General features: G+C 39.4%; 1 protein-coding gene across 1 annotated transcript in view; it reads right to left on the bottom strand.

Annotated features, from left to right (window-relative positions):
- LOC132872229 (regulator of G-protein signaling 3-like) overlaps positions 1-11777 on the bottom strand; it is a 47473-nt gene extending 35696 nt beyond the window's left edge. Inside the window, exons 1-7 of the mRNA XM_060906898.1 lie at positions 11628-11777; positions 10366-10447; positions 10124-10229; positions 4427-4796; positions 3991-4039; positions 3569-3825; positions 3348-3431 (exon numbers count right to left, since the gene is read on the bottom strand). Of these exons, the coding sequence (XP_060762881.1) occupies positions 3348-3431; positions 3569-3825; positions 3991-4039; positions 4427-4796; positions 10124-10229; positions 10366-10447; positions 11628-11681 (1002 nt within the window). The 5' untranslated portion in view covers positions 11682-11777. The remainder of the gene's footprint in view (positions 1-3347; positions 3432-3568; positions 3826-3990; positions 4040-4426; positions 4797-10123; positions 10230-10365; positions 10448-11627) is intronic.
- Between the last annotated feature and the right edge of the window lie 632 nt (positions 11778-12409).

Here is a 12409-nt window from a genome sequence, read left to right as displayed (position 1 = left end):
ATTTTCCAGACCACCCGCAGCTTAAAAAAAAAAAAAAGAACCCATACTAAAGCCCTGAAACTAGCCCAAAAAGGAGCCATTTGAAAAGAGAGACATTTTTATTTTTTCAAGCGTTTGTGTGGGAAACAAAATCACCATGGAGTGCACACATTTCTGGTGTTCAGACATTATCCACTCCTGAATCCCCCTTTTCTTCTCCCAATCTTTGCAGTATTTTACAACAAAAATTGTTCTACTCATCATAGATCACTGTCTGCATTTACACTTTGCCATTGTTTGTGAACGTGTATTAGATTTAATTGCTATAAATTCAGATCTTGGCAGCCACAGAGCACTTTTAAACTAGCACTGGCAAATTGGCAACCCTGTCAATTAGCTGTCCTGTCCATCTACTCCACTGAAAACGTTCATAGACCAAGTACAGGGCATGATTCCTACCCCAGTGAGCTGCTTGTTGCAGCTCCCAGTTTTGACTATTTGCAATAATAACTCTGGAGCTAAATGAGGCAATGATAACACTGCCCCATGATTGTGCATGATTATGCATCTCGAAAGGTTAGCAAATCAAATCTGTCAAATTGCAATTTTTTTTTAATCACTGGTCAGACAAAAGAGGTAAATATCACAAATGTGGCTAGGGGATTGCTGAAAACAGTAGAGTATGCAAATATTGATAAGGTCTGCAATTATGAAGTTTGTAAAAAATAGATAAATCCTCTTGTTAGTGATGGACTGAAAATATGCTTGGTACAGTTTCACAGTGCCACTTTTCAGTTTAAAAGAAAATTAAAAAATGACAATTCAGGAATACAGGAAAAGGCCACTTGTCATAATATTTAACAATTATTTGCCAAAGGTGAGGTGAAAATCAGTAATTATGACATATACAGGACACTTTTTCCATGGAATAAAAACATGTATTCTATTCCCTTCTAGCAGGTTTCATTTATTTGGTTCGATGGCATGCATATTGTTAGCATATCGCTTATCCTACGTGTATTATGCCACTCTACCCAATGGAGAATGAGCGTTCAATATCTCATCTCATCTCATTATCTCTAGCCACTTTATCCTTCTACAGGGTCGCAGGCAAGCTGGAGCCTATCCCAGCTGACTACAGGCGAAAGGCGGGGTACACCCTGGACAAGTCGCCAGGTCATCACAGGGCTGACACATAGACAACCATTCACACTCACATTCACACCTACGGTCAATTTAGAGTCACCAGTTAACCTAACCTGCATGTCTTTGGACTGTGGGGGAAACCGGAGCACCCGGAGGAAACCCACGCGGACACGGGGAGAACATGCAAACTCCGCACAGAAAGGCCCTCGCCGGCCCCGGGGCTCGAACCCAGGACCTTCTTGCTGTGAGGCGACAGCGCTAACCACTACACCACCGTGCCGCCCTAGCGTTCAATATGGTTTATGAAATTGCATGTTGTCAAGACAACATGACGTCACATGTCGGAGCTGATACAAATATCCAACGAGAGAGTTTTCTGCTGTGCATGCTCAGAACCATTTCTTTGTTCACTGGGAAAGAAAAAGACTAGGTTAATCCAGTACAAGGATTAGCTATGCTATAATTAAGCACTAAATAAATAAACTGAAAACTGAAACTAACGACGCATTGAACACTAGAGAGGCTACCAGAACTTCATTAGATATTCTTCTCACATATTTACAAGCAGTGGCAAATCATTACTGTTCGAGCTGGGATGTTGGCTCAGCCAAAACTTAGCCAGACACACCAAAAAAGCAATAGGGCAAAGGATTTTGCAAGGGGTTAGCAGCAGGCTGCCAGGTAGCTCCGTTCTGTGTTGTTGTCAGTGTTGATTTTAAAAGTAAATTACACAGGGAAATAAATACTTAAGTATGAGTGAAAAATACTGCGGTGAGTGTGTGTGGAAGAAGAGTCTGGAAACAGAAATCTTAGTTTGTCGGTCATAAGCCTGTGCTACTTGCTCTTATTAGCACTGGCTTGACCACTTTATTAGCATTCGCTAACACTACTGATGAATGCTACACCAGCTGGAAGTGAAGTAACTGCTGCGCTAACGGCGTCGATGCGCAGTGAAGCTTGAGATGGCCAAGGGCAATACATTTTTGGTCCCTCTCACTATAAATCAAAATCTGATTGGCTAATTCATCTGTCACTTCCTACATAAACATACACTGCCATGGCCTCCTGTCCCAGCAATGAAGTCCTAACCAATGAGTGAGCCAGCTCAAAATACTTCTCTGCCTAGAGACAACAAACAAAAAAAATCTCATTGGATTACTCTATTTTAATGTTTTCAGGACAGTAACCCTTTCATTTCTGAAGCAAATTTGATAGAATATGAGTCCAAATTAGAATTAGAAGAGAATAATTATAATGAAATTATGAAAGAATGAAAGCAATTAAAGAATGTAAGAAATTAAAGACAACATTTGAAATGCTAATATGTTTGGGCCTTCTCTGAAGGCCTAGAAGGCCCTGACAGTTCCCCTCTGTTTACAAGATAAAAACACACCAACGGACATCGAAAAGCTGGAAAAGAGAGAGTGTGCATGTGTAATAATAATAATAATAATAATGGTTGGCTTTTTTTGTGGTATATCAGATATATTCCATTCAGCTAGCATGATATTGAACTCATCTTCAATTCATTCAGTATCATGCTAACTGAATTTCCATTCAGTTAGCATGATACTGAATGAATTGAAGATGAGTTCAATATCTGATATACCACTCAAAGCCAGCCAATATTATTTAAATAATAACTGAGACAAAGTTGAGGTTATTATTCACCGATATTCACGGAGCATGGATAATTGTTTTAGTATAAATACACTGGTGTTTTTTTGTTTTTTTTTAAATAATTTTTTTTAAATCATTTATTTCAGTCTTCAAAAGTGGCATGCAAATGTAATGTGCACAGGCTTATGTCACTTATCTACGCTGAGTCACTAAAATACTTTGTTTTGAAATAGATAAAATACATCACAATTGCAACTTACCTTTGAATAGTTTTAGACCAAACTTCGTAGCATCTTTAGTGATTATAGGAACAGTGTTTTCTTTCATAATTTCTAATTCTTCCTCACTTGCAGTGACAAAGTGCTTGGCTTACATTTTGCTGAGTTGCTGAAGGTGATTATCGAGAAATAAATGTAATCTCTCGACCATGAATCTGAGAATTATTATTGAGAAATAAATGAGTCTCTCGACCAATCGGCGTGTGGGATTTCCTACTGTATAATCACCTCTGTATTTATACTAAAGCCCTTTAGTTTTTACCTTTTTAACCTTTTTTAGTTTTTAACCTTTTAGTTTTAACGAGGGAGCATTTTTAGCCTTACCTTAAGTGCCATGTTTGTGCTGTCATGAAGGATCATCTCTTCAGACAGAAGCAGCGTTCTCTCTGGGCTGCATAGGTCCAGTGGCTACAAAACATGTCCATTTACAGATTATAACTCTGATATCCAGTTCAGAGCATTAGTCATACAGATATAATCTCATTCCAAGCATAATGACCCAAGTAGTAATTTGAAACAGTGGGAATAAACCCTTGGTCCTCTACCTGGACAAACACAGGAAAGATGAGGATCTTGGGGGCCAGGCTGACATAAGTGCCGTAGCTGGAGTGGGGAAGATGTGACTGTACAAGTGTGCAGTTTTGGTAGTTGGCGAAGCTCTGTCTATATGATGAGGGTGGAATTGTGGCTGTCTTGCTGTTCAGAGACCTGCGTAATGTGGCTCGCGCGTCCCCTCCAGTGTCCTGGAGGTAGGCCGTGCTCTGCTGAATTCCTCTTGAGGAGTGAGTCTGATAAATTCTCCCTGAAGAGAACAGAGTAAATTGGAACTGTATTATATTAATCAAGGTTATTCCAGACATTAGGAATTATTTTCTCTCATAAAAACTTTCACTTGTTGTGTTCATTTATAACTGCAACTATAATTATTTAAATATGTTAAAAAACCATAAACTATGGATGTTCTTACCAAGGGTTCCTAGTGTTCCATTGCTGTCTGGATAAACAGGTTGTAATATCTGAATATAAAAGAAACATTTACCTGACAAAGCAATCTAATAAGAGCAATTAGCCTTGTTCAGTATCTTGAAACAAAATACAAAAGGTTGAAGCCTCTATAACTAGGCAAGATTCGACTAACCTCACTGTCCACATGTTGAAGTTTGAACAATATAAAGACTAGGATTAAGATTGTATTATATTGAGGGCTCCTAATGAAAAAGAGATCTCACATATTACGAAAACACATGAAGCTCAGAGATCAGAGCTCAAGCTATGCAGAAAAGCAGCTAAGGGGCCATAACAAGCTGCTGGCCATAACATTAACATGAATGTGAAATAAAGGACTGATAAAATGCTGTGGTGTATTAGAATACACGCATGAGATTAAGTGGATTAATCTTTACCTGGTTTCCTGGATTGACAGGGGACAAGATGATGTAATTGTCACCATTCGATGATGTCACACGGGTGCCCTTGAGGGTCTGTGTACGTGTTTTGTAGTCATTCTCTTCCCGTTTCCCTGTCCATGACCATGTTGGCTCCCTGGTTCCATTTCCTGCACTCTCAGAGCTGTTTCCTTTCTTATGACGGCTTAGTTTGTGGTTGGATGGTCGGGAAAGCAGGGGTGGCGTTTTGTTTTGGGTCTTGGTGGCAGGAGACAGACTGTCAAAGCCAGAAGTTTTATATGAGGGCCTGTGAATCAGACCTTCATAGTAGGGCTTCATGACCGGCATTGTTCTCCAGACCACCACAGTGATCTCATTACGGCAGTTTCTAAAGGAGGAGAAAACATTTTAAAGGACTGTAACATTAAATTTACAAATCATTTCCGATGTTAAATGTGTTCTTTCATAGCCAGCATTTTCAGTACAGCATACTGTGAGCCACTTACACTGCAATTATGCAGACAGGTGACACACATTACAGGAAGGAGTGACGTGATTTTATTGATCATCTTTATCCTATGATAGAAATATTTTCATCCTGAAAGCAGTGATCTCTTCCAGGATAACAATGTCTCCATCCACAAAGCATGAGGGCTCACAGAATGGTTTGAAAAGGATGAAAATGATGTAAATGATATGCTACAGTGGTGCTTGAAAGTTTGTGAACCTTTCAGAATTGTCTATATTTCTGCATAAATATGACCTAAAAGATCATCAGATTTTCACACAAGTCCTAAAAGTAGATAAAGAGAACCCAGTTAAACAAATAAGACAAAAATATTATATTATACTTTTTATAATATTATATTATACATTTATTTATTGAGGAAAATGATCCAATATTACATATCTTTGAGCAAAAGTATGTGAACCTTTGCTTTCAGTATCTGGTGTGACCCCCTTGTGCAGCAATAACTGCAACTAAACATTTCTGGTAACTGTTGATCAGTCCTGCACACCGGCTTGGAGGAATTTTAGCCCATTCTTCCATACAGAACAGCATCAACTCTGGGATGTTGGTGGGTTTCCTCACATGAACTGCTCGCTTCAGGTCCTTCCACAACATTTCGATTGGATTAAGGTCAGGACTTTGACTTGGCCTTTCCAAAACATTAACTTTATTCTTCTTTAACCATTATTTGGTAGAATGACTTGTGTGCGTAGGGTTGTTGTCTTGCTGCATGGCCCACCTTCTCTTGAGTTTCAGTTCATGGACAGATGTCCTGACATTTTCCTTTCGAATTCACTGGTATAATTCAGAATTCATTGTTCCATCAATGATAGCAAGATGCAGCAAAACAGGTCCAAACCATGATACTACCACCACCATGTTTCATAGACGGGATAAGGTTCTTATGCTGCAATGCAGTGTTTGTTAGGACTGGGACTGTTTTGGCCTCTAGAGGCCGCTGTTATGTTTATCTTGTCATGTTTGTTTTGGCCTCTAGAGGCCGCCACTGTGTTTTGTGTTTGTCTTGATTGCCTGTTTCCTGCCCCGCCCTGTTCCTTAATTGTTTGTGTGTATAAATACCCCTCTGTTTGTTCCCTTGTCATGGAGTCTTTTTCCTATGCTATGCCTGTTAGTGCTAGTTCCCTCTGTTCCATGTTTCTTGCCTGTGTCTTTGTGGTTTTTGTACTTTGCTTTCTTTTTGGACCTTTTTGAATTTTGTTTTTTACCATTTTTGAGATCTTCTGAGCGTTTGCATTTTTGCCTTTTCTTTTCTTATTTTTGGACTTTGAACTTTTGGATATTTTTTATTTTCCATTTATCTTCTGAGCTTTTGGATTACTTTTGTTTTTTTTTTGCCGTGGATTGTACATTTTGTAAATAAACTTTTTTGATACTTTTCTACTTCTGCCTCAAGCCTCTGCACTTGAGTCATCCCCCTGGTGGCCTAGTGGGGGTTTGCTGGATTATCACACCAGCGAACCAGGTTTGAATCCCAGCAAAACCCTAACAGTGTTTTCCTTTCTCCAAACATAATGCTTCTAATTTAAACCAAAAAGTTCTATTTTGGTCTCATCCATCCACAAAACATTTTTCCAATAGTATCCAATAGGCTTGTCTGCGTGATCTTTAGTAGATGAGCAGCAATGTTCTTTTTGGAGAGCAGTGGCTTTCTCCTTGCAACCCTGCCATGCACACCATTGTTGTTCAGTGTTCTCCTGATGGTGGACTCATGAACATTAACATTAGCCAATGTGAGAGAGGCCTTCAATTGCTTAGAAGTTACCCTGGGGTCCTTTGTGACCTTGCTGACTATTACATGCTGTGCTCTTGGCATGATCTTTGTTGGTCGACCATTCCTGGGGAGGGTAACAATGGTCTTGAATTTCTTCCATTTGCACACAATCTGACTGTGGATTGGTGGAGTCCAAACTCTTTAGAGATGGTTTTGTAACCTACTCCAGCCTAATGAGCATCAGCAACGCTTTTTCTGAGGTCCTCAGAAATCTCCTTTGTTCATGTCATGATACACTTCCACAAACATGTATTGTGAAGATCAGACTTTGATAAACCCCTGTTCTTTAAATAAAAGAGGGTGCCCACTCACACCTGATTGTCATCCCATTGATTGAAAACAACTGACTCTAATTTCACCTTCAAATTAACTGCTAATCCTAGAGGTTCACATACTTTTGCCACTCACAGATATGTAATATTGGATCATTTTCCTCAATAAATAAATGACCAAGTATAAGATTTTTGTCCCAGAACAGCTATCTGCTGGTACCTCGTATAGTGAAGGCTACATCAGGGGGCAGAGCCTTTTCTTACAAAGCCCCACAGTTATGGAACAGCCTTCCAAGTAGTGTTCGGGAATCAGACACAGTCTCAGCATTTAAGTCTAGGCTGAAAACATATCTGTTTAGTCAAGCATTTTGTTAATGGTGTAGATCTAGAGGGTCCTCAGACATAGAGTGTTTTGGTAAACTGGGATGTATGGATGCTGTCAGTCCCCACTCACTTGCTCACTCGAGTTTGTTGACGGTGTAGTGGCTGGCTGCTTTATGTCCCGGGGCTCTCTCATGCCTGTGTTACCTTCTGGCTCTCTCCTTTTAGTTATGCTGTCATAGTTAGTTGCCAGAGTCCCTGCTTGTACTCGGTGCAATATGTATACTGCTCCTACTTATTCAGGTGACATTGGGCATACCTAACAACCTGTGTTTTCTTTCCCTCCCCCCCACCCCAAATCTGTCCCTCTGAGTTACATGGAGTCAACAGGAAATCTTTTGGTGGAGAGGGTGGAGACCTCGACTGGCTATCGTAGCCTGCAGGGAATCGGCCGTCAGACTTTCTGTCGCATGTCCCAGACCCGGTGAAATGTAACTGAATTGTCTTGGCCAGCCCTAAGGGTCCCATCTGCATCTCATCATTGCTGAGGAGTGTGCTCCCATCACCCAATCAAGCATCCAGCCAGAGCAGGTCATGATATTTTTTACCATATTAACATGCCATTGTTGTGTGTTATGCCTGATGTAAAGACGCTCATCTCTGCAAGCCTACCACACAGATTTAATACTTGTCATTTTTAGGGCATACCTAACAACCTGTGTTTTCTTTCTCTCTCTCTTCCCCCCCAATCTGTCCCTCTGAGTTACATGTTGATCCTGGGATTGAGATGCTGGCCTCTTCTGCCCCTCAGACCTGCTTGATCCATCCTGGTGCCCTGTGTCTGGTCGGAGTTTTATCGCACCGCTCCTGTGAAGGACGGCCCCATGAGGACAGTTGAGGGTTATACCTGTTAAAACTGTTAATATTATAGTCAGGCTGTCTGTTGTTGTCCAAATGAGGATGGGTTCCCTTTTGAGTCTGGTTCCTCTTGAGGTTTCTTCCTCATGTCGTTTGAGGGAGTTTTTCCTTGCCACCGTCGCCACAGGCTTGCTCATTGGGGATAGATTAGGGATAAAATTAGCTCATGTTTTAAGTCGTTCAAATTCTGTAAAGCTGCTTTGCGACAGTGTCTATTGTTAAAAGCGCTATACAAATAAACTTGATTTTATTTTTTATTTGATTTGATAGATTAGGGATAAAATTAGCTCATGTTTTAAGTCGTTCAAATTCTGTAAAGCTGCTTTGCGACAATGTTTATTGTTAAAAGTGCTATACAAATAAACTTGACTTAACTTTAGCTGGGTTCTCTTTATCTACTTTTAGGACTTGTGTGAAAATCTGATGATGTTTTTGGTCATATTTATGCAGAAATATAGAAAATTCTAAAGGGTTCACAAACTTTCAAGCATCACTGTATGATCTTCACACTCACCAGAGTTTAACCCAATTTAACATGGGGGATTACCCAACACCCACTGAGCGAATGTCTTTTGGAAGAGTAATTTTCATCCCTGCATCCCTCCAGTACAGTTCTATAGGCTTGTAAAATCTATGGCAAGGTACAATGAAGCTGTCCTGTCTATACATTTACATTCTGAGTGATAGGCCATTGCCAGAATGTTCAGCTGAGTTTTTATATAAGCTGCAATAACATGTTATACCTACTGTCACATTTTATGTAACTCCCGTACTTCTGCCTTTTACACTATATAATTTTACTTTTATTTCAAATGGCAATAAGACATTTACTGTATTTCAGCACTTTCATTCAGACTTTTTTCTGTAAGAGTAGCTGAGAGAGACAGGAGAGGAAAAGAAGAGAATGCTATAATAAATTAATTGATGCTTAGAACATCTTAACAGCCTGGCTTCGGTGGGATGACAGGCCTTTCAAACATGTTAATTTTTACTTTACCTATAATAAATAACAACCAGGTCTCTGAAATCCCTTACATCAACTAAAAATGCATGTTTTATTGTTCCAAAAATAGCACTAAGCTTTCTAATGATACCAGAAAAATCTAAAATCATATGTAACAAATACCAAGAGGAATGCAAAATGTCTAATCTTGAGTGGCATAAAATCTCTGAGGTTAATTGGTTCATATGACAACAAACCTACATAATGACATGGACACATTATCAGCTTGCATTACATTTAGAATTTTTTGGTTCATTAACTTTTGGCTGTTAGTTTTTATCAGCTGTTTCTTCCCAGAGAATTTCTTAAACTAGGAAGAGTTTCCAGAATAATAGTTTCTGAAAACTGCTGTTGAAATGTTACTGATGTATTTGCAATATGGATTATTTTTAGTTAACATTCAAAATGTTATAAAATGCTTTTTAGGCTGTTTGGCACACATAAATGTAAAGCACTGAAGATTTCTTGCATAACTTGGCTGTACTTTAGCTGTAACTTTTTTCTAGTAAATTTACTTTCAACAAGTAGCCAAGTGTAACATTAATGATTATGCCACCTGTTAATGTCCAGTTTCAAGATCAGATTAAACAGGTTCATTGCTGGCAATACAGTTATGCAAGTCAGGCTTACTAGATTACTCAAAACACACAAGGAAAACATAACTAGTTGTGAAATCATAGCAAGCTTAAATGCATTAATTACTAAAAGTTATATAATCCATTTATAATGGAAATTTCAAGTATTCTTGTCATTTTTTAGAAATCACACAAAGAAAATCTTGAAAGCATACTTACAGAAAGCCAAGACTTTCTGTAGGCATCTGCATGAGTAAGATTTCTATCATCACACCCTACAGTAGCTATGTGATATTTATGACTCTACAGTAAGAGTGACAGACCTGATGGCATGTGCCAGGTCCACACATTTCCAGTGCTCTACTGGTTGGCCATTCAGTTGAAGCACTGTGTCCAACTGCTGCAAACCAGCCTGGTGAGCTGGACCACCTTAAAGAATGACAGAGAACCAAAGTCCATAGCTAGCATATTGCAGTATACAATAATGAAAATCTCAAATATGGAAAGACACATGTATCAGTTTCTGTTCTGCAGGAACAATTTTCTAGAATGTAACGTGACTGACCTGGGTCCACAGCCTGCACACGCACAGGGGAATCTGAGCAGATAGTGAAGCCAAAACCATCCTTTCCCCTCAGAATGGTAACCTGCATGAATGCACACCAGCCAGGACAGAACTGTCACACAGTCTGTGAGAACTGAATTACCTCACTGCATGTGTTTAGCTAGGTCAAGTAATCAGAGTCTGAGTCAGTTCCAATTCAGGAGTTTAATGGAAATCCACTTACTCAAGACCTGCAGGTGGGCCTAGGCCAGACTTATGGTATTTATTATTGAGTAAAGGTAAAATTGTTCCAGAAAATACAGTAAATGCACAATTTCATATAAGATAATGAAATAAAAGACCACTTAGATTATTTTTGCTGAGACAGTAGAAAAGAAAGTCAAGCAAAAACAGACATTAAAGAAAAAGACCTTCATGTGAAAAATACAGTATCCCAGCAGCAGTCAAGTTCAAATACCACAGCTCCAAACAGTCTGAGATATTAAAATGTACAAGTTGCTGGGAGATATGGAGAGGCCTTCACTCCAAGTGGGAAGAAAGGGAAACGAGTCGTTTCTGAAAACTGCCAGGGCTCAGATAAACAGTGCAGAGGGGGATATTTGGACAGGGCAGAGGTGAAATGCCAAAAGAAGTGGGTGCCAAACTAAATAGGGAAAGGTGGAAAAAATGTCTTGCATGTAACATGACACTGGCTAGACCACAATAAAGTGGAGACACAAAGGGAAAGTGGACAGGACTATAAAATTTTGGAAGCATTCAGGTTTGTTTGTTTGTTTGTTTGTTTGTTTTTTGCTTCCTCTATGTCAGCTGGTTTTAGTACACCACTGAAACAATTATCAGTCATGGCTCTCACTTCTATATCAATACACTCTGCTTTCTTTCTTCCATGAGTAAGGCCTCCAACTGTATGATTTTACATTTGGCAGCATCATTCCTAGACAAGTACTCCTAAATCTAGGACCCATCATATTTCTCTTCATGCACTTTTACAAATTTCAACAGATTGCTTAATGTCAGGTATTACCTAAAAACCAAAGCACTGAAACATAAGACATAAGCAATCTATAAGGGAACAGGTGGTTAATGCTTATTAGTAAATGAACATGCCAAAAACAAAACCTCAAGAAATAAGTAACATTATTCAGTAAATTAATTACTCCACATAAAAGCTGGCTCATAAACACTAACTATGTAAAACTCTCAAACATTCAATGTTCTCAGGTTTACCCACCAGCAAGACAAAAACAAGTAGTGGCACCAACCTGAGGCAAGTTGCGTTCAATGCAGAACCTGCAAAGTCCATGAATGGTATGCATAGCTCCTGACCTACACCTGCCTGCACATGTATGTGACTCCCTTATAGCTTTGTATGTCTGAATCACTACATGCAACAGTGCTGTTTTTCAGAGTGCAGTACTAGTAAAATACGGCATGCCCGCTCATGGGAACAGCTCTGTATAAAAGAATCACAGGAAGTAACCTTCCAACCCCCCAGGCTGTGGCCAGGCAGTATGGCTGCACTTGATAAGCCAACACATTTCCTGAACAGTTCGGTGCTGTAGTCTCTCTCTCTCTCTCTCCCCCTCTCTCTCTCTCTTCTGCTAGGCCTGATTTCATGTAAACACAAAACATCCATTATGACCATGGGGCATTAAAGACATGTTTATTTAAGCTGGGCACATGTCAGCAAGGTGTTACAGGGGGACTTTCTCCTGAATGTCCCAAAAAACAAGTCCAGCAAAAGTTATGAAATGCTTCATTGCACACTACATAAAGTAGTCAAACTAATAGCACATTAAAGTAAAAATAACAGCCCATTCTTCAAAACACATAAATATACCTCTTTACTAGATACCTTCCCCTTGAGATATCAGCAAACTAAATTTGTATGAGTTCAATAAAACTCAGGAGACAAAACTTCAGAATCTAAAAGTCTCATTACAGTAAGACCGGAAGGAAAGCCATCTATGACTGGCTTCATCAGTTTCTAGCTTTTAGGTAGGAAAGCATGTCTTTGCCAAGAACAAACAGAATGGCAAGAGCA

The sequence above is a fragment of the Neoarius graeffei genome, chromosome 24 (assembly GCF_027579695.1).
Source record: "Neoarius graeffei isolate fNeoGra1 chromosome 24, fNeoGra1.pri, whole genome shotgun sequence".
NCBI lineage: Eukaryota > Metazoa > Chordata > Actinopteri > Siluriformes > Ariidae > Neoarius > Neoarius graeffei.
This window is presented reverse-complemented; position numbering and strand designations above follow the sequence as displayed.